Source organism: Myotis daubentonii, chromosome 2 (genome assembly GCF_963259705.1).
Source record: "Myotis daubentonii chromosome 2, mMyoDau2.1, whole genome shotgun sequence".
Lineage (NCBI taxonomy): Eukaryota > Metazoa > Chordata > Mammalia > Chiroptera > Vespertilionidae > Myotis > Myotis daubentonii.
The window spans coordinates 208007500-208033202 of record NC_081841.1 but is presented as its reverse complement, the minus strand read 5'-3'; the positions used below and the strand labels follow the sequence as shown (position 1 = coordinate 208033202).

At 36.9% G+C, this 25703-nt stretch overlaps 1 protein-coding gene across 2 annotated transcripts in view; it reads left to right on the top strand.

Annotated features, from left to right (window-relative positions):
- SGCZ (sarcoglycan zeta) overlaps positions 1-25703 on the top strand; it is a 198202-nt gene that overhangs the window by 135567 nt on the left and 36932 nt on the right. For both annotated transcript variants that reach the window (XM_059681105.1, XM_059681106.1), the window contains one exon: positions 13008-13130. In XM_059681105.1, coding sequence (XP_059537088.1) covers positions 13008-13130 — 123 coding nt within the window. The remainder of the gene's footprint in view (positions 1-13007; positions 13131-25703) is intronic.

Below are 25703 nucleotides of genomic sequence, written 5' to 3'. Positions count from 1 at the left end.
TAGTTTTAAATCTTCCAGCTGAGGTCCTGTGTCTGCTGCTTTCTTTTCTAAATGCTCACAAACACATCAGACCACTGCAATTCTCATAGTCCATCCTCCTCCAACCCCTCCAAGGAATTAATGCATGTTAACGCCTACTATTTAAAACCTATCTTCTCTCGTGTCACAATATTTAAGAAAAAATCTCTCATTTCTAATTTTTGCATTGCTTTTGCCATTTTGTATTATTCTACAAAGATTACTGCAAGTAACTTACAGCACAGTCACGATACAAGTTATTTTGGGAGACTAGGGGGTATTGTGGCTCTAAAAAATAAGCTTCCCCATAGTCTTTCTTCCTGAGTCTTCATGATTGGATCTCCTTTTTCTATCTCCTGTGGCCTCATTTTTCACTCAATTCTCACTTTTAAGTGAATCATTAAATGTATCAAAAAAAAAAAAAAAAAAGCCGTACTGGAGAATGGTGGGAAATAAAGCCTTCAATGTTATATCTGGAAAATAAAGCCTTCAACGTCATCCACTAAGTCATTAATTATATGTATTTTTACATTAAAAGCTCTGAGAAATCATAAACTGTAGTCATTGCAATTACTAGAATGAAAGATACCGAGAACACCCAGTGCTGGGCTGGTTGAGTCTCCTAAGCCGCTGCTGCTGTGGACAAAATGCAGCAGCCACTCTGACCAAATTTGCCTGTTTCCTGTGAAGTTAACAGGGTCACACAGAGGCTTTCTCTTTGCTTGTTTGTTTGTTTTTGAATTTCATTGAAGCTAATCAGCTTCCCTTCAAAATACATCTCCTGTTTCTGTTTTCTCACCCATAAGCAACTGGTCATTTAGAAGAGCCCTTTTTTTAATGCAACATCAAACAGATCACCCCTGCTTTTGAATAACCTCCTCAAAGCTCAGTGAAAATAGAAATTAACTCTGGGATTCATTTGTTGATATCACGTTGATAACAAAGGCGATGAAGGCAAACAACGTATAAAACTATTGAGAATTCAACCGACGCCACTGCATAGTTTATGGTTCTTAGGATCAAATAGTTTCAAAGAAAAGTGTGATCAGAATCTAAAAGGCAGAGATGCTGTGAGGCTGGTTTCCTGTCAGACAGACAGCACGAGGCCACTGGCTGAGCATGGAAAGTGATGATCTCCTTTGTGCCTTTTCAAAATACACCAAGAATTTCCTTGCGTGTAGAAAATGTAACGGGTTAAGGAAGGTGTTAGTGGGGTCACAGTGTAAGTAACAAGAATAAACAGTGTTGGGAGTCTAATAAGTGTTTCAAAGCAAGAACGTCATGTGATATTAGAAATGATTTAATAATGATTATGACCTTAAATGGGTTTTTTGGCCTCCTTCCACTCTCTCCTCTATCGTGCCTCTTTTCCCCCGGGTCATTTTATAATTTGTATAGCAACATAATAAAAGCTCTTTCATGTCAGAACATCAATAGATCTGAATTTATTATTTTTTTTCTTTCTGTGTAGCAGACACAGCTAGAGGAATGAGAATAGAGAAATATTATTTAGCGTAACTGAGCTTTCACTTAGGGGTGTATGTCAAAAAGCACAAAGCTATGTGACATACCAAATAGTGACCATGTGTTTTGGTGCAAAGCCATGGAAGGCACGCTTAGAAAATTTAAATTGTGTGCCAGCTCCCTACTTCTGCATCCCCCTAGCTTCAGAGCTGGAGCTCTATCCCCTGCACCTGCCACCTGGTTTATACCCATCAGATGCCCTAGTGATATCTTACCTGCTGACAAGGAGAATTCTGCAACTTACGGCATTATCACCAAAGTTCTCTTTTGTCCTTGGTATTTCTATCCCCTTATAAATATACTTCTAAATGCATTAAAGTAACAATCTACTTTATTCAATTTAAAAAGTATCTACTTTGTTAGAACAGGTAGTTTGTACAGGTTTAAACTTGAAAAACTAGTAGGGTCCATGTTGTATCGTTTTCCATATAAGTCCAAAAACTGTGGACATTATTTGTGATGCAGAATCACTTTAAAAGTTTGAGCTCAGAGTGACACCATGGTATCAAAGATGTGCTTTGTGATGCAAATTAGAAATAAACTGATGAATGGGTGCAAGTAAAGTATGTCTAGAGGGTAAAGGATGAATTTAACACATCTTCCTTTGGGATTCCTGGAGAAGATGACCATCTGGGTGCAGGAAGTACATAGGAGGGTGCTTTTGAGAGGTACACAGGTAAGAGAATGAAGAAGGTATGAAGACAGTGGAGAGGAAGGAAGTGTCCCTTAATGCCCTGCAATGGAGGCCTCAGTTTGTCCTACTAATAGGATCTCAGGGACTCAACTGCTGCTGGGAGTTCAGCATCAGTTCAAAGTGCCATAGGAAGCAGAAAAGCATCTGAGCGAAGAGCAAGGACTCTGGAGACGGGCTACAGGGATTTATTCCCATGCATCCATTTACCAACTGTGTGATTTAGGCAAGTAAGTTCACCTTTCTGTGTCTGAGATTCCTAACTGTTAGGTGGGCATAATGATAATATTTGCCTTGTTATTTTGATCATTGAATGAGTTGATGTAGGTGACATTCTTGGCACATATTAAGTACTACAGATGTGCTAGCTGCTAGTATTAGTAGTATGTCTTAATGAGAGAACCACCAGAAAAGATTTATTCAGACGTGCCATAATTTTTATTGGATAGTGATCACTCAAGGTAACATTTAATCCTAGCATCTAAAGGTTATTGAGTGCTATCGCTTGATTTATTGGCATGGGCAGGTGCTTTCACATGTCATGACATTCACAAGACTACTGCTGGGCGATAAGCACAATTAAATTACTCACAGCATCTGGCCCTTTAACCAGTCACTGATAGGACATTAAGGTTTTATATTTGTTCTCTCTCAGTTTTCTGACATTCCAACAGCTCATTAATTCTGGTAACAATAAATTATTCTAGAAGTGAATGTTTTATATGAACATAAAAATGAGTAGTGAATAATGCCTTATATTAATTGTACAACTTTACATTGTTATTTATTGAAAATATACATGAAAAAGCTGAACTCTAGAATATACATCTTTATTAAAGTTATCAGTTTCCCACAAAATTAACTGACAGATGTAAAACAATTCAAATGGGAATACTAATGGGTATTTTACAACTTGATAAAGTATTTCCAAACAATATAATTTAATGAAAAGCAAAGGGAATTTTAATATGTGTAACGTCAACTATTACAGGCACAATAACTAATACAATTTGGGGCTAAAAAGATCAAAAACAATAACTAGACCAGGATAGAAAACCAAGGAAGTTCCCATGTATCTACAGTAACTCAACATAGGTTCAAAGTATCCTGTGAAATCAATGGGATGTAAGAAGGGAATTACTAAACACAGAAGGTTGACTTAATTGTTCAACAGTTTAGCGGCAGGAGTTAAATCCCTACGACTTTATACAATGAAACAAAAAATTGACCTTGGAGAACTGTAATGGTTTTATTTGAAATTTGAAACAAATGTGGAAAAAATATGTATTAGAAGAGCCATCTGATCTTGTGTGGAGAAGGTCTTCCAGAGTATACTGTGCATTAAAAGCTGCAGAAGAAAAAAATTAATTGATTTACGTGAATGAAAGTTAAAATTCTTCTAAAAGTTAATACTCCCATAAACAATACTGAATGCTAATATGTAAATATTAACAAAATTACCGTCTTATTTGAGTTTGCTCTCTAAAGAAGGTTTCTATTTTCAGTTTACTTTTGTGTATGGTGTAAGTTGGTGGTCTATATTAGAGGAATCCACAGGCCGCAAAATCTCAGACATATGCCAAAGCAATATCTTCACCGATACAGCTCCTAGGGCAATGGAAACTAAAGAGAAAATAAACAAATGGGACTATCAAAATAAAAAGCTTCTGTTCAGCAAAGGAAACCATCAACAAAACTACAAGAAAGCCCACTGCATGGGAGAACATATTTGCCAGTGTTATCACCAATAAGGGTTTAATCTCCAACATTTACAGGGAACTCATACAACTTAACAAAGATAAAAACCCAATAAAAAAAAACAGGAAATGGATCTAAATAGATACTTTTCGAAAGAGGACATAAGGAAGACCAAGGGACATGAAAACATGCTCAAAGTCACTGATCTTCTGAGAGATGCAAATCAAAATGACAATAAGGTACCATCTCACACCTGTGAGAATGGCTATCAACAACAAATCAACAAATGACAAGTGATGGCGAGGATGTAGAGAAAAAGGAATCCTTGTGCACTGCTGGTGGGAATGCAGACTGGTGAAGCCACTGTGGAGAACAGTATGGAGTTCCCTCAAAAAACTAAAAATGGAACTCCTATTTGACCCAGTGATCTCACTTCTAGGAATATATCCCAAGAAACCAGAAACACCAATCAGAAAGGATATATGCACCCCTATGTTCATAGCAGCACAATTTACAATAGCTAAGATTTGGAAACAGCCTAAGTGTCCATCAGCAAATGAGTGGATTAAAAAGCAGTGTTACATTTCCGCAATGGAATACTATTCTGTGGTAAAAAAGGAGTTCTTACCATTTGCAACAGCATGGATGGAACTGGAGAGCATTATGCTAAGCGAAATAAGTCAGTCAGAGAAAGATAAATATCACATGATCTCACACATTTGTGGAATATAATGAACAACATAAACTGATGAACAGGGATAGATCCAGAGACAGAGAAGCATTGATCAGACCATCAAACCTCAGAGGGAAGGTAGGGGAGGGTGGGGGGAAGGGAAAGATCAACCAAAGGACTTGTATGCATGCATATAATTCTAACCAATGGACACAGACACCAGGGGTTTGAGGGCCCGTAGGGGGATAAGAATACATATGTAATACCTTAATCAATAAAGAAAAAAAATGAAAAACAACAACACATTAAAAAAATAAGGTTTCCGTTAGGTGGCATCAGACCTCTTGGTCTCTCCCAGGATTGCTGACATTGGCATATGTTTTCCCCAGTCTCTTTGGTTTTGAGCCCCACTCCTACTTACAAATGGAATCTACACTGTGATATGCTGTGGGCAACATGGTAAAATTTTTATTGTAGTGTTTAGTTCTTGCCCATTTATATTTGACTGTGATTGTTGATGTCTTTCCATTTAAATATACCACCTTGCTGTCTCTTTTCTCTTTACTTCTTCTATTTTTGATCGTCTTATTTTCCATTTCTGCCCTGTTTCATCAGCTGATTGCTTTTTAGTATTCCATTTTATCTCCTCTATTGCCTTTCTAGTTAATCTTGTCTCATTACTCAAACATTCATTGATTCCACTCAGATATAATAATTCTATCAGAAAACATTTATTCACTGCATGCGATATGCCTTTTTTATTTCTATTTTAACTTTATGAACTGAAAGAGCATGAATGCATATAAGATGTAAACACTTTTTGAAGAACAATAAGTCACCCACAAACTTTGTGGCATATACAATTTTGAAGTGCTGTAATTTTATGTTTGTATACTATGTAAAAACCAGAATATTTTGCACATATGTAGTTTGATTGGGACCCTTACACAAAACAATAGGCCAAAATGTTCACTTTCACTTCTCTTAAACAACTTGGTCAACATAAGTGGAATAAACAGATAGATTTTACCTGATGCTTAAAGTTCATAGAGACCAGGCCAGGAAAAAAATACCATAGTAGTTTAGGAAATGGTTGGCTAGGTAGTCTATAAGTATTATTATTATTATTAATCACCAATATAACAAGAATATAAGTGTAAAAGATTATATTTATACTTAAGGCCAGGTTTTAGAAAAACCTAAATAGAACTCTAGTTTGCCCAATAGAAATGTCTATAAGAGAATTTGTTCAGTATATGATAGTAGCCTTCTCAACAGCATCATTTCAGAAATATATATGTTTAAATTAGACACTGATGAATTTTTGAAACGATGCATTGATTTCTATTTGAGAGAGAGAGAGAGAGAGAGAGAGAGAGAGAGAGAGAGAGAAAGAGAGATAGAGAATGACTGCACAAAAAACATAAAGAAGAAGAAAACAAAGAGTAATAAAAATGCAACTAAAAGCAAGCCAAATCACAATGTATGCACTATTCAGCATGGGCGTGGTAATTTATTTATTCATATCATTGGAAAGTCCAGGGGTACCTTCGTTTGTCTCTGACTGCACTCAGTTGTTTAAGCAATTATTCAGGATTGTCTCTCTGTCCTTGTCTTTCTCTTTCTGTTCCTTTCCCGTGGATTGAATGAATTCTCAGGCAGACTTTTTCCACCTGGGAGCTTGACTTAAGAGCTTCAAGTTTATATCATGGTCAGTGTCTGTGATCTGAAAAGAAGAATGTGCCTCTTTCAAAACTTAGTGCAAAAATCAGGAGAGTGTTTCAGTCGGTGCTTATGCATGAATTAATTGCTTTGGTCAGAGAAAGTAACAGCACTCAGAGAAATGGACCACTTCTAAAGAGTCAGCCCCAGTGGCCCCAGGGACTGTGAGGAATCTATTGTCTGTAAGACTGAAAACAAGTGTTACTTAAATGATATTTATTCCAACAGTAATCAAGGAACTGTACATTGAAACCATAGTGGCAGATCTCTTACATGCTCAGATTGGCAAAAATATTGAAGTCAGATAACAATGAGTGTTTGCAAAAATGCAGAGCTACAGGAACTCTCATGTTCTCTATGAGGTATGTTAATTGATAAAATCAGTTTGAAAAATAACTTTTTGTTATCTACATTTGAAGTACATTTTCTACTATCTCACACCCAAATATATGCCCTGGAAAATTCTTGCCAAAGTATAGAAGCAATCTTGTACAAAGATTTACAGCATCATTATTACTAATTTTGATATCCCAGAAACAACCTAAAAGATAATCAGTGGAAAATGGATCATTGACCTGTGCTCTATCCATATCTTACCTAATAACAGACGAACATGGTAATTGACTGTAACTTTGCTACGCTTCCCATTGGCTAATCAGCATGATATGCAAATTAACCACCAACAAAGATGGTAGTTTATTTGCATACTAGGTCCCAAGTGGTGGAGCGAAGTCTGACGACCCAGGCCAGAGCATTGAGGCCTCATGGGCCCGGTGCCTGGCAGAGCAGTGAGGCATCATGGCCCCGGGGCTGGCAGAGAAGAGAGGCATCATGGCCCCGGGGCTGGTGGAGCAGCAAGGCCTCAGGGCCCTGGGGCTGGTGGAGCAGCGAGGCCAAAGGGCCCTGGGGCTGGTGGAGCAGCGAGGCCACAGGGCCTCAGTGCCAGGTGGAGCATAGAGGCCTCACGGCCAGGGGCCTGCTGAGCAGGAAGCCTGACGGCTCCAGGGTGGCTCCGGCTGGATCCCAGCCAGAGCAAAGGCCTGGGTCTCGAGTGCAGGAGGAAAACTGGTGCCAGCAGCCAAGGGAAGGGAAGGCCTATTGCATGAATCTCTTCATGCAACAGGTCTCTAGTGATAGAATAAAACAGTGAATATGAATAAACTGGAGATACATGTATTGAAATAGATGAATCTAACAAATTTAATGTTGAATGCAAAAAACCTAGTCACCAAAAAATATAAGTACTAGAAAGGTATGTGTGTATACATATATATAATTCAAAACATGCCAATTTTAAAAACTGTTTTAAGAATACATAAGTAGTACAGTTATAAAATGAGAGTGATGGAAACTAATTTCAATATAATGTTGACATTGGAGCTCCCCAGGGAAGGCAGGGACATGTGATTAAGGAAAGGTTGCATTGAATATTTTATCTATGTTGTCAATAATTCTTATTTACTTGTCTGTGTGGTTGGTAACATATTTATATAATCTTTATATGTGTAAGTTTTTCATAACTTTTAAAAAGGATGAAGGGGGCCAATAATATGTGATTGTAGGATATATAGATAGGCGAGGGTGTGATTAACAAAGTACTGAAGTACAAATGATGGGAAGAATTGGAATTCATTAAAGTTTAGAAGAAATTTTTATTGAGGAATTGTTATGCACTGGTCCAGACATGGGGTGGAAGTCTCAAGTAGTAATACAATGGAGAATGTAACGTCAGAGTTTTTGAGGCAACCTTATTTGCTGGAGGAGAATGGCTCCTCCTCTGATTCCAAAGCAGAAGACAGTTCCTGTGTGTGTGTGTGTGTGTGTGTGTGTGTGTGTGTGTGTGTGTGTGTGTGTGTGTGTGTTTTGTGTGAGCGAGAGTGTGCTGGGGAAGCAGGGGGAGTGTGGGGTAAAACTAATCTCTGGCAGGATCCTATGAGAATTGCAGATTCCAGCCTGGCCCTGGTGACCTCTTCCGTATTCTGCTTCTCCGCCCCTCCTCAAGTTCACATGGAGTGCATTTCCCATGAAGTTTGTAAGGACACACACAGCGTGAAATAAAATAAAGTACAGGGCCTCTTTATATCTATATTTCATTAAAGCAGCTTCATTTTTTATTTCCAATTTTGTTTTGTTTGGCCCATGATAATTCTAAATCAGGACTTTTAGAACACCGAATTTAGTTGAGTATATTGAATCTTGTTTTTGTTTTTCTCATGGGGATTTCTAGTCATTTAATAATACTCGTTTTCAAGACCTAGAAAGTATTGACAGACATATAAAATTGCAGTTATACAGACAAAAGGTCCATTATGATATGCTTGAGGAAAGCACAGTAGAGATGATCAGACATACTCATTTTGATCTTTGCCTTATTTTCTTTAAATCAGTACTAAATCATACCATATGGCCCTATCTATATATATAAAAGCCTAAGCAATCATTCGACTGTTCGACCGGTAGCTATGATGCTCACTGACCACCAGAGGGCAGATGCTCAATGTACAGGCATGGAAACATGGAACAGACTGATGAATCTCAGAGGGAAGAGGGGAAGGGGGGAGGAACTAGGGGGAAAAGATTAACCAAAGATCTTATTTGCATAGTAAAGGCCTGGGGCAGGATTGGCCGAAACCAGCCCGGTGCATGAGGTGGGGTCCCTCGGCCTGGCCTGCAGGGATCGGGTTGAAACTGGTAGGCCAACATCCCCTGAGGGGTTCCAGATTATGAGAGGGCACAGGCCAGGCTGAGGGACCCCACCAGTGCACGAATCCGTGTACTGGGCCTCTAGTGGTAATATATTATTTTAGCACCTTTGGAGATTTCTATTGAATAAAATTTTCCAATTCATGTATATGACTGATTCAATGTAGAAATTCAAAGACAGTAGATAAATTATTAGAGCCTCTCTACTTCCCATCAAAACATGCCTATGGCTACTGAATATGATTGTAAGAAATGTGGAAGTTTTAAAAGGCAATGGAACAGTATCCCAAGGTAACAAAGAAATTAGCTTAGTTGTTATTTTGGTTTGTTTCTTTGTGAAGAATACATAGATCATTAAATGAACTAGAGAAAATATTTGGATATGGATTGAACTCTTCAATATTTTTATGGAACCTATTCTTTTGTTTATATATGTTCTCTCTTTTTCCTGCCAATTCTCATTTCTTCTATCCCTGACTGCTCTTTGTTTGATTTTGAAGTTGCTAGAATAAATTTCCACAGAGATATACCTAAAGAAACATTTAGTTTCCATACTTTAGTTAGTGAGTTGGTGTTTAAGATAACTAATAAAATATAGAAGTGCCTGAACAACCCCATCTTTTATGATCTATTTAAGGAAATAGAACTCCTTACCCAGAGTCTTTAGGCACATTGCTCTCTGGCAACACTGGAGGCCTCACCAGATGAGACACAATTGAACTGGACATCACCTCTCCTCTGTACACTGGATCCTAAGTGGACCCAACCTGGAGAACCTGTGATGCCAGGAACTTAAAAAACAGAATAAGACAACACAGTGCATGTTAGGATGTAATAAATTTAGTTTTATATAGCCTAATATACTAAATTTAAGCATAAACATTCACAACAATGTAATATATGCTCAACTACATATATTTATTGGTTTTTATTTGCAGAAAAGAAAAGCAATGTACAGAAGTACAATATATTCAAAATTATTTTCTGAAGTGAATGTTCATTTGCTATCAATGCATTGCTAATTGCTTGCAATTTTGTCTGCTGTCATTACACTAATATGTTGAATAAAGTGTAATCTGCAATAATAATTTGTGTATACATTTTAATAATTCTGCATGCATTTTTTTAACCTAGATGCTTCTCTTCTATTCCAGGTGCATTCACTTAGTTGTTTTGCTTATTTAAATTTAATGAATTAAGATTTCAACTCACCTTGTCATACCCAGACACTTTACTTACAGTTCTAATAGTTTATGACATACAATATCGCATTTTTATATTAATAAAGCATCTCTTACATAATGACATTAACTATTATGCCAAGAAAAGTTTTGCTAGTGTGTGTATATATTGCTTATGTATATGTAGGTATGAATGAATGTAAGTAAGTGTGTATGTAGTGTGTAGTGATCTAATGCACCTCAATATCATTTAAGTCAGTGATATATTGTACAGATCAATTCACCCAATAATTAAGTATATGTGAAGGAAGTAACATAATATATATGTTAAAGTTTTATGTGCATAATAGCTATACTAGCATTCAGAAAGTTTATATTTAATATATGGCTGAGTTCCTTGAAGAGAGATTAAAACATAGAGGCCACAAAATCCACAATTCACATTTATCAATACATTGGACTTGACATTTTTTCAAATATTACCCAGTTTTATTACTATGTTCAAAAATTCAAAGAACAATGTAGACCATAATTCTAAGAAAACACATTCAACTGATTGCATGTTGCTGAAATAGCTTTTCGAAGACCAAATGCAATGACTTATGAAGAACAATAGGTCTTCCATAGTTTTTTTCAATATTGTCATTAAATTCTGTAAGGAAAGTTCTTTGTTTTAAAGAAAGATAAAGAACTGATTTTAAAATATAATTCATGCTGTTTTAAACTTGACAGCCTATGAGGTTGTCATAGCAGCTTTTCAAATTTTCTATGTTGACCTGAAAAAATGTATGTAGTTACAGAATGTAAAAAACAAATACATCTTATTTTCAGAGAGTTATCCCACATGTTATCAGGGTTTGGGATTAACTTTTTCCTCTTGTTCAGTGATCCTCAGAAGCTATGGTGATGGTAAGGTTTAAGTTACTAAAGCCAATGGGCTAGGATTGGGTGTAGGGCTGAAGACTAAGGAAAGAAAAGTAAGCTTAAGTCTAGAATTTAATTACATAACATTTTCCTACTAAGCACCCACTGGAAACCAGACACAATTTTAAATTTAGAGGATATTTTGGAATACAATGATGATTTCATGTTTTCAATTTCAGAGGGTCATATCCTATATAATAAAAGCCTAATGTGCTATGTGTTCAACTGTTTGACCAGTTGCTATGCCATGCACTGACCACCAGGGGGCAGACGCTCCAACTGGTAGGTTAGCTTGCTGCTGGGATCTGGCCAATAGGGACATGCCCTGGAGCCCTCCTTCGGCCCCTTCCCAGCCCCAATCGTGCACCGGTGGGTTCCCTCGGCCTGGCCTGTGCCTTCTTGCAATCCAGGGCCCCTCGGGGGATGTTGGAGAGCTGGTTTGAGCCTGATTCCTGCAGGCTGAGGGACTCCACCAGTGCATGAATCCAGGCACCAGATCTCTAGTATTTAATAAATAATGGCAATACATTTTCTTAGTTTAGGCTGCCATAATTAAATACCTTTGAATGAGTGACTTAAACAACAAAAATAAAGTTGTCACAGTTCTGGAGACTGGGGATTCCAACATCTAGGTACCAACAGATCCAGTGTCTGGTGAGAGGCCTCTTACTGGCTCACAGACAACCAAATTGTCACTGTGTCCTCCCTTGGAGGACTGCAGAGAGAGTGCACTCTTGATGTCCTTTTGTAAGGGCACTAATCCCATTCACAAGGGCTCCGCACTAATGGCCAGATTACCTTTTAGAGGCCTATCCTCCTAACAGCACTACACTGGGGGTCAACATTTCAATGTATGAATTTTGGGGAGACACAAACATTGAGTTTCTAGCACATGCTAAAATAAATGAGAAGAAGTATGCACAGAGTGTTTTATGCCTAGGTCCCTGACTGGGCTAGATTGTAACTTGCAAAAGTTTCTAATGTAAGTATATGGCAGAGGAGGGATGTTCCAAATATTTACAAGAGGGGAAGATATAGATCCATACGTGAAAACAAATAAATGTTATGGAAGTAACAACTCCTCCCCCTCTGACCTGTTTTATCTTCTTACTGAAGCCCTCCAAACTCTCATAGGAATTGTGTTTTCCAAATATGGGGGATGGGTTTGTAGTCTGTGAATGGATTAATATGAAAAAGTATCCAATAAATTGAAAATAGATTTCAATTCTATATTGTAATTATATTTATTTAATATTATATTTTAACAAATCAAGAAAACATTTTATTAGAAGACATGTTGGGGAGCACATAAACACATATACATATATATATATATGCATGCAAGATTATTAAAGGGTTCACATTCAGTGATAGTAAAGGGTGAACAAATTTCAATATTAGACTCTGGAATGTAAACTACCTAAAGTTTCACAGCTGAATAATGCTTTATCTTGTGATGCGGCAGGTATGGGCACTATTTTCTGCTTGTAGAGAGAAAACACGAGTCATTCAGTCCATAAGTATTTATTGAGCCTGCAGCAGGTGCCAGTGTAATGCCCCATTTTCAGGCTGCAACCAAGAACAAAGCAGACATTGTCTCTCCTTGTTTATATACAGAGTTTTGAACAAACATTTTTTCGGATCACATCAGACATTTAGATGTCAGATGTATGCCCAGCCATCTTAGCCCAGAAATATTCTTCCAAATTGTACAGGCTACTGAAAAATATAACAATTAAAAATATTAATTTGGGTGAAAACATATTGCCGAGATAAACTAAACAATATATGCATTTCTCTTATCTTTCTAAAAATACATATTGATGATTTCCTGCTTACCAGTTTCATTTTTAAACCTTTCCTCTGACCATAGGAGCTGATGCTGTGGAAGCTCAGTGTAAAAGATTTGAAGTGAGAGCAAGTGAAGACGGCAGGGTGCTGTTCTCTGCAGATGAAGATGAGATTACCATTGGGGCTGAAAAGCTGAAAGTTACAGGTACTGTAGATTGAGGTATTGAAACATTGTTTACTTCTTGAAAGAATTTATCACTGGAAAAAAGCTACTTTATGAGGTGTGTGATCCCCATGTCCAAAATTGAGTTTCACAGTCACAATGATGTCACAACGTTTGAGTTTCCAACAGTCTTCAAAGAGAAGGGCCTGGTTGTGGATGTAAACATTAGCCTTGTTGATGTATAATTAAGCTGTGAGTCTCAGGGAGGGGTAGGTGGAGGAAAGTGGGCATGAATGGTGGAAGATAAAAGGTAGGTCAAACACTGAATAAAGCTTTCTATAGGTGATAGACAAATAAAATGTAGAAGTATTATTTAAAAATAAAAGATATGTAAAAGGAGAACTAAAGTGTAAATACCAACTTTAAAATGAAGTAGGGGAAAGATTATAATATAAGTAAACTAAATGATTGTTCTTTAGGGCTCATAATTATCTTAAGAAGTATATAAACCGAGAAATAGTGATCACATATTATTTAGGAGTTATTAAATTAGGGTCCTAACATTAGGATCATAATTCAATCAACAACTGAAATTGAAAAGCAAGAACAAGAACAACAACAACAACAAACACACACACACACACACACACACACACACACACACACACCAAAAAACAGAAAGTTAAAGGGATGATTGGGAGCAGCGCATAATTTTTAAAGACAATTTTAAGGACAATTTCTATTCAATTATTTCATTCACAACAATAACACATGTTTTATTAAAACCAGCCAAAGAGGCCCACATTATTTTAAGAAAGAAAAATGATGAAATATCTTTGACTTAGTGTTATCAAGATAGGAGTTTGGGAACAGCTTCTGGGATATCTGTCATATCTAGTTAGGTCCAACTTAGTCCTCTGCGCCCTGTGAGAGCAGTTAGCATGGTAATTGGCCTCTGCTCTCCATGGGTTTGGGGGTTGAATCCTATCTCTACTATTCAATAATTTAAATAAATCATCTATGCCCCCAATTTTTCTTAATCTAAATGATAATGATAAATTTAGTGTCCAATTACGTGTGTGTGCACATACATGCCTGTGTGTGCATCTGTATGTTTAGAAGGTTTTCCACACATAATAAAGACGTTGTGAAGGTTAGCTCTTTATTCTTATTAATGAAGAGAAATAATAATATTGTCAATGTCCCAGACACGGCTGCGTGGACTTCAAGAAAGATTTACTATTAAATAACAACGAAATTCAACAAGGGTTGTTGACAGGGGATCCTCATTGGGCATCTCTGGGATTGCTCACAACCCACTACCACCCTCATGTCCTGTCTTTTGTGAGGGTGTCCTGCTGAGTAGCTGGGGCCTGTAATATCAGGTTGGTGTTTGGTTGTGGCCCCTATTACTGTCCATCTGCCTTATTTTCCTTTTTTCTTAAAATTCCTTGGAAAGGTCAGGAAAGGAGGTATGCATATGAGGCAAAAATTAACCAAATTGACCTAAGTCCTGTGATGGGGGCAAGGGAGACTTAAAACAGCATGAAGATATGGTTAGTGTAGAACACAGACAAATCACTAAGGACATTGACTGTTAGGGCCCTTTGCGCTAACATGTGAATTGCTGGTTGGTAGAAAAGTTGGGTATGTGGTTAGATATGCACTCAGGGAGATTGGGCACATATGATTTCAATATTTAGCAATCTTTGAACCTTGATAGTGTATACTGGTAATCAGCTTTGAAACCAGCATAATTCTGAGACAGCATTTAGAATATTACACAGTTACCCCAAAATTATTTAATCAGTATTCAGATATTCCCATGGGGTACTTTGCATTCATAAATGAAGGGACGTTCTAGAGCTCTGGACAGCTTTTAGGATTCATGGAATTTTAACTTTCTCTGATCTTTATGTTACCTTGACTTGTCTCATAACAATTGTGGTGGAATGCTCTCTTTACAAAATTAGACACATTCAGTAGTTTTTGAAATTTTTTCTTTGAGGTAGGTGGATACTCAATTTTATTTTCCTCTTTTTCTTGGTATCCTTGGACTATAATTTGAGCCATTAAGTCAGGGGAGAATGTGCCTCCTGAAAAATCGAAGTTTTTCTGCTTTTTAATTAACTGTCTTGAAGCAGTCATCTCTGCTAACCTGTTCATTTTTTTCTTGCTCTCTCTCCCCCTCTGTGTATGTATGAATGTATGTGTGTATGTATGTATAGTATATATGAATAGTATATATGTATATATGTATATATGTATGTATAGATGGACAACTACTTTTATCTCACTCTGGCTCTCTTTTTCCATTTCTTTCTCTATCTCAAAATTATACACATAACTGAGTTTATTCTTCATATATTCTTGATTGATCTATATTTCCCAATTATCTCAGAAAATTAATCAGTTTTACAATAGATTTATGTACTATATGATTCCAGAAGATCCCATCTAACAAAATAATGTAATCCTGAGGCCATCATTTCTGAATCCAACATAATTTTGTAAGGGTTTGAGGAATAGCACTTAGGATGAAAGAATGAGCATGCCTCTCCACATTGTTAACAGATGCACGGAGAGTAACTGAGCTGATTAGAATCGCCACCACCTCCCCAAGTCTCCAGGCACATTTCTGTTTCTCATAGACACAAGCATACACGTGACCTCTCAAGCCCTGCTAGGCCCGTACTCCTTTGCTGGATGATTGCATATTAATTTTATAGTAGCTGTGTTCCTTCCTGTGATGCTTCTAAAATAAAAGGGGGAAAATGTATCAAAGACAAATGTAATTTAGCATTTTACATGCTTGGAGGAGAAAATCGTGCATAGCATCGCATGCAATTTAGGGGAACGAGAATTGATTAGTAAGCCCACATATACTTTAAAGCAGTGCTTGAATCATTGAACACATAACACTGCAAAGAAACATTGACTCCCGGGTGCTTCATATAATTAGTTAGCTGCACTGACAAGACGTCAGAGTTGAAGTGACAAGAGATCTGTGTGAAGTTTATTCTAGAATTTTAAGTTTGTGACACAAAAATGTTCTATTTAAGGAAGATTCTTAGGAATTAAAATGAGCCCTTCCTAACATTATCCTTTGTGAACAATGGTATTTTGAACATGGACTTCTCTTTCAGGGCGACAGAAGTGGATGCATTTATTTAGTGGGTCTGTACACCTGAGGCAAAATCATTGATGCCTAAAATTATTGATTGATCTAGTATCGCTCAGGCTATTTACATTTACCCTTCCTAAAATGTAGCAGGAATTTACGTCATACATGTAAATACTAGTGACAGCGGTTCTCAACCTGTGGGTTGCGACCATCAGAAAACACATATAGCATATCAGATATTTACATTACGATTCATAACAGTAGCAAAATTACAGTTATGAATTAGCAACAAAAATAATTTTATGTTTGCGGGTTACCACAACATGAAGAACTGTATTAGAGGGTCGCGGCATTAGGAAGGTTGAGAACCACTGTTTCAGGAGGAAATTGGCAAATGGTTACCTGAACACAACCACCCCACAGTTGCCTATCACCATGATGAGCAATCAGATGCTTGAAATGTATAACTCTTTACTCTTGATATTACTTGACTTGCTCAGTAATTATTTAGTTAAATCTTAATTTGTGTTGTTGTTGTTGTTTTCATTTAAAAATTTATCTTTATTGTTTAAAGTATGGGAAAAAAATAAATAAATAAAAAAATAAAGTATGACAGATGTCCCCTTGGGTGTTTCTCTTTTCCCATTGACCCCCTCCACCCTGCACCCGCCCCTCCCAGGCCTTCACCACACTATTGTCTGTATCCATGGGCTATGCATGTATACATATAAGTTCCCTGATTCATCTCTCTTAAATCTTCATTTGAATACACTTATTTGACCTTAACATGCCCTCTCTGTGTTATTGGATATTTTGGAGTTTCACTTGTTAGCTCACATATGCATGCTTGAATGCAAACCTTATTTGCATTTTGTATCCCCTACTATTGGCCAATGATATCACTTAATGCAATTATCTTTTGAGAGCAGATAAACAAATAAAAGATAGAAACCTTTACACTCAGAAGACTCAAATGCAGTGCTTTCAGGCAGAATCTATCAACTTCAATTTGTACTTTCATTTGTATTCCATGCGTGTATTCTCTTGGAAACAACGTGCATGTACAAGTCATTTGGCTTTATAAAGTGAAAGACTTTAGCCCTATAGAATGCCTTAGTGTTAAATTAAATGCTATCGGTTGGACTTCGACCTCTCTTCTTTGTATTTGAGAGAAAAAGGAAAAAAACGAAAAGCTAAATGTCTGAGGAGAAAGGGTACGTCTTTTATTTCCAGAGAGTAGAAATTAAAACTGGCAAGCTGAAAGAATAATGAATCCCAGCCACGCGTGTACCCGTGCCCTTGTGTTGACTTGAAAAGCAAGAGTACCACTCCTTTGTCTCTGTTCTAGCTGAGTGCCTGGGAAGATAGACACGTCCTCATGCCTGTGTGACAACTGAGGAAAGGATTTTCTGAAGAGCTGTCTTTTAAATTAAACACCACGTGTCTGGGTTGAAATCAATATTTTCTGGTTTGTTTTTATTAGTGAGTCTGCTACATCCTGGTTCTTCTCTGTTAAATTGGCACATGGTGAAGGGGCCAGCTTTGGAACCAAGCGTTCTGTTATGCAGGACCATCGTTCCCCCCACCTGCCCAAATGCCAAGAATGTGTACCACCCAGCCGGCAGGATGGACGGAGCTCCTTGGTCCGAATGGCACTTGAAGAAATGTGATTAGATCAGGTGCCGAGGAAAGTACTGTGCAGGCATTCATTTACTCGAGTGTGGCATTTCAAGTCCACAGAGTAGGGTAAATCACCCACCTCACTCACCTAGTTTTCCAGTTGCTTTTCAACCTCCGGAGGAGAAAGATTTTGGAGACACTAATGATGAGTACCACTGTACCTTACCCCCAGATCTCCAGGTAAAACTCGTGGAAAGGTTTGAAGTGTATAAATGATGAACTAGGCCCTATTGGCAATCCTCTTCATGACTTACTTTTCTAAGTTATCATTTAAATGTTCCCTACTTTTGTTAAAGCAAAACTTGAAAATATACTTTTATAAGAAAAATGTGAAAAACGTCTTTAAAGAGGACAGTCCCTTTAAAAAAATAATTGGGGTGTGTTGAATTAACATGTTTTTGTAGTGGTTTTAATTTTTTTCCATTGATGTATCATATAGCTATGGGCCTTAAATCCCAAAATATCTCAAAGGTATAATTTATCCTTCCATCATGTGAATGAATTGTCTGATTTCTTATATATCATGATGAAGTTTAAAAAATATATTACTTATAGAATGTGGTGTCCTGGAAGTGTGTGCAATTTTGTCTTCCTTAAATAGAAAGTTAAAAGTGTCACAAAGTTAAAATTCTAGAATACTTTTTGTTGTTTGCTGACTGTCAGCCAGGAGCTGGGGTTCCCTCCTAGAGCTCACATATCTTCCTTTGCAGGTTTTCCAAGCCTCCTGCCTCCAGGAGCACTGGGTAGAGTTCCTCTCATGATTCAAATCCTCCAATATCCTCTTCTGCCACAGCTGGGAAAGGCTATCTGTTTTTAATAACTCATGTGATTACGTTGCCTCATTACATTGTCCAGACACCTGCATAATCTGGGAGGATCCCCCTATTTTGAGGTCAATAGGTTAATAACCACCAGTACATCTGTGAACCCCTTTGTCATGGAGCATATTCACAGGAAGCAGGACTTATGGAGTGAACATCTTTGGAGAGGGGGTCATTTGTCTGTCTTGGGTACGGTACCAATCATTGAATCTCTCTAAGCCTCCGTTTTTCTTCTTTAAGGGAGTATTTAGAGGACACACCACATAGGATTTGGGTGGAGGTAAAAGATACATTGAAAATCACTTAGGAAGAACCATAGCACAAATTTGGCATTTAATAACAACCACCATATTATAATTTTTAAATACCATTAATGTTCTCCTGATTTGTTTGATGTTTTTAAGGTAGATAGTTGTAAAGGAAATTAAAATACATTGCACAACAGATAAAGAAGGAAAATAAAATAAGAGAGTTGAAAATACATGGCATGGAAATTGTTTATTCAATATTAGAAATGGAAAACTATACACTTTACTAGATATTTAGAGATTGTAGAAGAGCTCTTGAAAAAAAGTCAACAGAAGGATAAAATATGGATAAGTAATACTAGTTATTGTCCCAAAAATACAGGAGCTCAAACAATATACATTTTATTTTTCTCTCATATCAGAGTTCAGACATAGGCAGATACCGAGACATCTAGTGATAATAGGTTCCTTAAAACTTCCATGTCTGCAAGCCTTTCTTTGATCAGGTTGTTGTCCCTGGTAATCAGCTTGAGGCTGTCATATACTGTCTTCTCTGCATTTCAGCATAAGAGAAGTGAGAAAAAGAGGAAGCAGGAAAAAGGACTTTTCTTAGAATACCACAATCTGGAAATGACACTCATCACTGACATATTGGCCAAAATTTAGTTGTGCGCTTATGTGTAGCTGGAAAGGCTAGCTCTAACTGGAGGTTATGTTCTTTGCTAAAACTTGGGATGGGAACTTCTATTAGTAAAGGAAGAATGGGTTAAATTAGAAAAGGAACCATTTCTGCCACAATGCAATATACAGATCATGTATCATAGAAATGTACATTGAAACTTATATGATCCTATTAACCAATGTCACCCCAATATATTTAAATAAAAAAGAAATCAAGAAAATATCCTTATTCCCTATTATCATCTTCGTCAAACTGAAATCTTACTACCTGTATCAGGATAAAAAAAGTTTAATATGGCACATTTTAAAAATTTCTCTCAACGCATAATCTCTAGGTAGATCAGTCCACTCATTTTTCCATTCCTTTGCAACTCTAAATGGTTGACGTCAAGAACTGAGTTTTGGAGAGTTAAAGTTAAAGTAGAAAATTACTTTTAGGCAACTCAGAATGTCCAGAGCTGAATGAAAGAAGTCAAGTCAAAATCAATAGAGGAATTCTGGCATTGAAATACCCAGGAAATAGCAAGCCAACTTCAAATCCAGAAGATTAATAGCTGAGGTGAATTTGGAGATTGAGACAATATTTCAGAGCTGGATAGATAACAGTCTGTGTGAAACTAAGTTAAAAACAGATAATTGTGCTGTGTTGTATTGAGGGTAGAAACCAGGCTTGAGTATTTACATCTCCATTTATGGGACAAAGGCCTAAGATACAGATGCAGAAGCTCATTGCAGATGAACAGATGACTTCTTCTTCCTTCCTTCCTTCCTTCTTTCCTTCCTTCCTTCCTTCCTTCCTTCCTTCCTTCCTTCCTTCCTTCCTTCCTTCCTTCCTTCCTCCCTCCCTCCCTCCCTCCCTCCTTCCTTCCCTCCCTCCCTCCCTTCCTCCCTCCCTTCACTCCCTCCTGCCTCCATCCTTTATTACTCCCCTCCCTCCCTCCCTCTCCCTCCCTCCCTCCCTCTCTCCCTCCCTCCCCAGCTCCTTTTCTTCCTGCCTTTGAGAGGCAGGCAGTTAAGAGCAAAGACAGACCAGTAGAAGTAAGAGCAAGTAAGTGGAAGGTGAAAAGAGAGGGGAGTGGCACTTGAGCTTGGGAAAGAAGTATGGCAGGGACAAGGGCTCAAGTGGAGAGGGCATCAGAGAGGGGCGGTGGAGGTGGAGCAGGTTGGTAACACGGGTTACATATATGGGATTGAGCAAACACAGAAAGGTTCCATGCAGCATTTAGGCAGTTCCCCAGGAGGATAACCGCTTGCAAAACAATTTGTGTTTCTTTCTAAATGCTCTATTCTTTCACATTGTTTGGGGTGACTGTCTGACAATATCATATCTTAATTAGTGTAGCTATCACGTAGGCTGTAATATTGGGTAGAGAAACCTTTGAACTTACTCATTTTTAACATTGGTTTTTCTATTCTAGAGCCTTTGCTTTTACATATAAATTTCATAATGTGTATTTCTGTGTTTAAATTCTTGATTGGATTTTGATAGAAATTGCATTAAACCCACACATAAATTTTAGGAGATTTAACATCTTTTCTATAATTGAGTCTTCCAGTTATGAAAATGTTATGGCTCTCAATTTTTTTTAGGTTTTAAATTGTTTTATGAACATTTTTGTCATTTTCAGCATACACATTCTGTACATATTTTGATAACTTTTCACTTCCTTCCAAGTAATTATAATTAGTATATTTGTTTCTCTTTTATTTTCTGTATGTTCATTGTTAACATATAACATTTGATTGATCTTTTTCATGTATTGATCTTCTATTCGTATACCATATATTTTGCAAATTTAGGGGATTTCTTATGTAAATAATCATGTCATATGCAAATAGAGGTGATTTTATTCCTTTTTAAGCCTTATGATAGTGGCTACAGATTCCAATACAGTACTATTTGAATACGAATAGTGCAATGGAGAAAAGAGGTATTTTCAACCAAATATTTTGAAAAAAACTAAGATGCTCAGATCTTCTGAGGTTCTGGCCAGTCTATTCCAAGATTAAGGATTGTTTATGTTGTTTTCTTATAATATTTAGCATTACTTATATGTGTTTTGTGATAGAATAAGTATATAAAAGCCATCAAAAGTCATGAACATGCCACAGAAAATATGAAGTCTATAATTACTTTTATATTGCTCATGAATCAAATAAAAATTCAATCAAGGAAAAGTACTAATTATTACTTCAAAGTGATATAAATAGTTGCACATTTCAGAGGTCATGATGAAAAGTGGCATTCTTTAAATAACAAAAGTGTTCATCAAAATTGTTGAAAATAAAAGGAAAATGCATAAAATGAAGTTATAAGCTAAATAAAAAAATGGTGTATATATATATATATATATATATATATATATATATATATATATGTATGTGTGTGTGTGTATCAATAATCTTTCATTATTATAGATTCCATCCCCAATTTGTAAAGTAATGACTAATTAGCAATTATATTTTGTTACTGTTATGAAAGATACTAAGAAAAAGTTTTAAATTTTGGCCCACTAAAACTAGCTATAAGAGATTTATACAACAAAGTAAGTTCTGAATCATGATAAACTGTCACTGAATAAATATAAATATATTTAGTTTCATGACAATCTAGCCGTGTGTTTTTATTGTTTTGTTGTTGTTATTTTCTCAACCAAGGATATTTTTCCATTGATTTTTAGAGAGAGTGGAAGGGAAGGAGGGAGGGGAAGAGAGGGAGTGAGAGAAAGAAACATTGATGTGAGAGAGACCCATTTATTGTTTGCTTCCCCCACATACCCCCACAGGGGTAGGGGATGGAACCTGCACCCCAGGTACGTGCCCTTGACCAAGAATTGACCCTGCAACCCTTCAATACACAACCAATGCTCTCACCACTGAAGATTACTGGCCAGGGCACAATCTAGCTGTTTTGAAGGGTCAGATAGGAAAGGAGGAGTAGGGTTTGGAGAGGAACAGGCTGGGCACTACTTTCTGAAGGGTTCCAAGGGGTAGTGATTGTAAGCATTGCCTCTGGAGTTGCAACTCTTCTGCTTTCTAACAGAGTAATTATGGGCAACTTAATTGGTAGGCTTCGAAGTCACCAGTTCCTCATCTATGAAACAAGGATGTAAGAAATATCATTTAGTTCATTTGAACTGAATCATGTAAAAGCCTGTTATCTGACACATAGTAAGCGGTCAATAAATGTAGGAAATAATTATTGTTATTATAACCATTACAAAGACTTTAATATTATATTTTAATAAAACAACATTCTTCCTCTTATAGCACTTATTGTAAAGTCCTTCTAAATTTAATTGTTTATCATTTATCTCTCATATACACATAATAGTATACAATATAATATGGGACATTTTATGTAATACTGAATAGTATTCAATCCAATGTAGGTCTTTCAGAGGTATTTAAGTGAAAAATGATATAAGATCACAAGAAGGGAAATTAAAACAAAAATTAAATGTAGAAAATGTATTATAGATTAAACTTTAGAGCAATAAAGTAAAGCATCACAACTATCAAAATAAGAACATTAATGACATATAGGCATAACTTTTGCTATTGACAAACCACAGTCATTTACATTGATTTGTTTGTTCCTCACTACTTAAGGTGATGTGTATTATTGTCTTCATTTTGCAAACTGAGTCTTAAGGTTAAATAATTTGCACAGAATGCCAGCTCTGAATAGCAGGCCAGAAGTTGGGTATAGCCTCAAGATAGCCCAGTCTCATTTCTGCTTTATCTGCGTCGATACATGCATGTGTCTGTAATACATTCAGATCCCGAATAAGAACTTCTATAACAAGAAGTAGAGCTCCTGGGATCTGATTTATTTAGTAGCGAGGTCATTATTTCAAGCAGATTTATTTAGTAGTCTGGAAAAAGTTCGAGGTGAAGAGGACGAGCATACTTAAATGCTATCTTTCTGACTTTCTCCACTATATCATAGCGAGCTCCCAGCATAACCTCTCTGTCTTCATGTAGCTATGTAAATTGAAAGCTTAAGATATGCCTAACAATGTCAAGGGAAAAGATTGAGATGAATAATTGATGTTATAATCACTTTGGAGACACAGTAATATAATCTTGGTCTGTAATTTTAAAGGCCTATTGAAATTTGAGGAAGAACAAATTTTAGCTTTAAATCCACTGTGTATTCATTCATCAAGCTGACCTTTGTCTTCAAAAGGATTGTTTAAAGTATGTCAAAATGAATTTTATTTCTAATTTCACTGTGGAGTTTTCCGTGTGTGCTTTACATAAGTGGATAAATTCTGTGTTCATATAAATCGGGGGTGGGGAACCTTTTTGCTGCCAAGGGCCATTTGAATATTTATAATATCATTCGCAGGCTATACAATATCATCAACTTAAAAATTAGCCTGCTATATTTGGTCAGACATTTAATTAACTCACCTTATGAACCAGACCAAATGATTTTGCAGGCCTTCAATGGTCTGAGGGCTGGATGTTCCCCACCCTTGATATAAATGATAACCAGGACAATCTTTCATCTATAATAATAAAAGCATAATATGCTAATTAGGCCAGACAGTCAAACAGCTTTCAGGACGAAGCCGGGGCAACAAGGCCTAGTCCCTTGCAAGAATTCCATGCATCGGGCCTCTAGTTTCACTGTAAAGGTGGAGAGGGAAGAAGAGAGATAGGAGAGAAGAAAGGGAAGAGATATTGCAAGATTGAATGGGTTGACTACATTTTCCAATTACTAATTAATTGCATTAATTTCTATTGCTGCTATGATAGTAATTACCACAATCTTAGTGGCTTAGAGACAACAAAAACCTAATTCTAGTAGTCTCCTCAGTTCTGGAGGTTAGAGGTCTGAAAAAGTTCTCACTGAGCTAAAATCAAGTGTCTGCTGGGCTGTGCTCTTTCCTAGGAGAGTCCATTTTCCTGCCTTTCCACCTTTAGAGGCCCTTTGCATTCCTTGACTCCAGGCGCTGACTTCTGTTTCGAAGCCAGCCATAGCAGGCCAAGTCTTCCTCATGCTTTCCTGTTTCTGATTCTCCATTTTCACCTTCCTCTTTCATTTCCAATGATCCTTATGATTTTTTTGGACCCTCCTGGATAACTTAGGAAAATTTCCCTATTTTAATCGAAGTAGCAATCTTCCATTTGTCATTGAAATTCTCCTTTGCTTTTAAGGAAACATAGTCACGGATTCCAGAGATTAGGATGTGGATTTTGGGGTGGGGGCAGGATAGGAAGAAAATCATTCTGCTGCCACACTAAGTATGATTGATCAATTTCATCAAACATTTTTACTCACTAAATTGAGAGTTCCTGGAAGATTGGAAAAGTAAATAAAGGTTTTCTAATTTCTTGAATTCAGAATTGGCAGTGAGAAAAAACACACAAAACTAGACATTGGCATATTTGTACTAAGGGCATAATTAGTTTATATTTTTTTTTAACTCTGGGTCATCTACCATAAATGCTAAACACTTTTCGACAAGCTAGTTATGCCTTCTGTGCTTTCACTGCATCAACTGTAAAATGGGGACATTATTTTTTTAAATTGGTCTCAGAGTTTTATCGTGAAAATTATGCTTTTTGAAATGATTTTTCAGTGCTTAATACATGACTGAATTAGTTTAACTGTTCAAAAAATGCCAGCCATGATTATCATTATTTCTAGGAGGAGAGGGGAGTAGAAGGAATAATGCTATCTCTCTTCCTTGGTTAGTTTCTGACCTCCTCACAAGGTTAATCGAAGAATCCGTCATATTATGTATGAGAGAAGACTATACAAATGACTTGAAATTAGGGCCAAGTATTTTTCTTTTCAAAATGTGGCCAATGCAAAAAAAAAAAAAAATAGAGAGAATTTACCAACTGCCTCTCATAATTGTCCAGCTGAAAGACATGAGGCTGAGTGCATGTATTCATTAGTTCATTGTCTCATTGGTCGAAGGTTTTCTCAGGGGTGCTAACTCCCTGGCAAGGCATTTTGGGGTGATTCTTGGGTGCTGCTTGGGCTGAGCATGCTTTCCGGGGCTCTGAGAAGCAGAGCGAGGCTCAGCACATGCTTGAAATG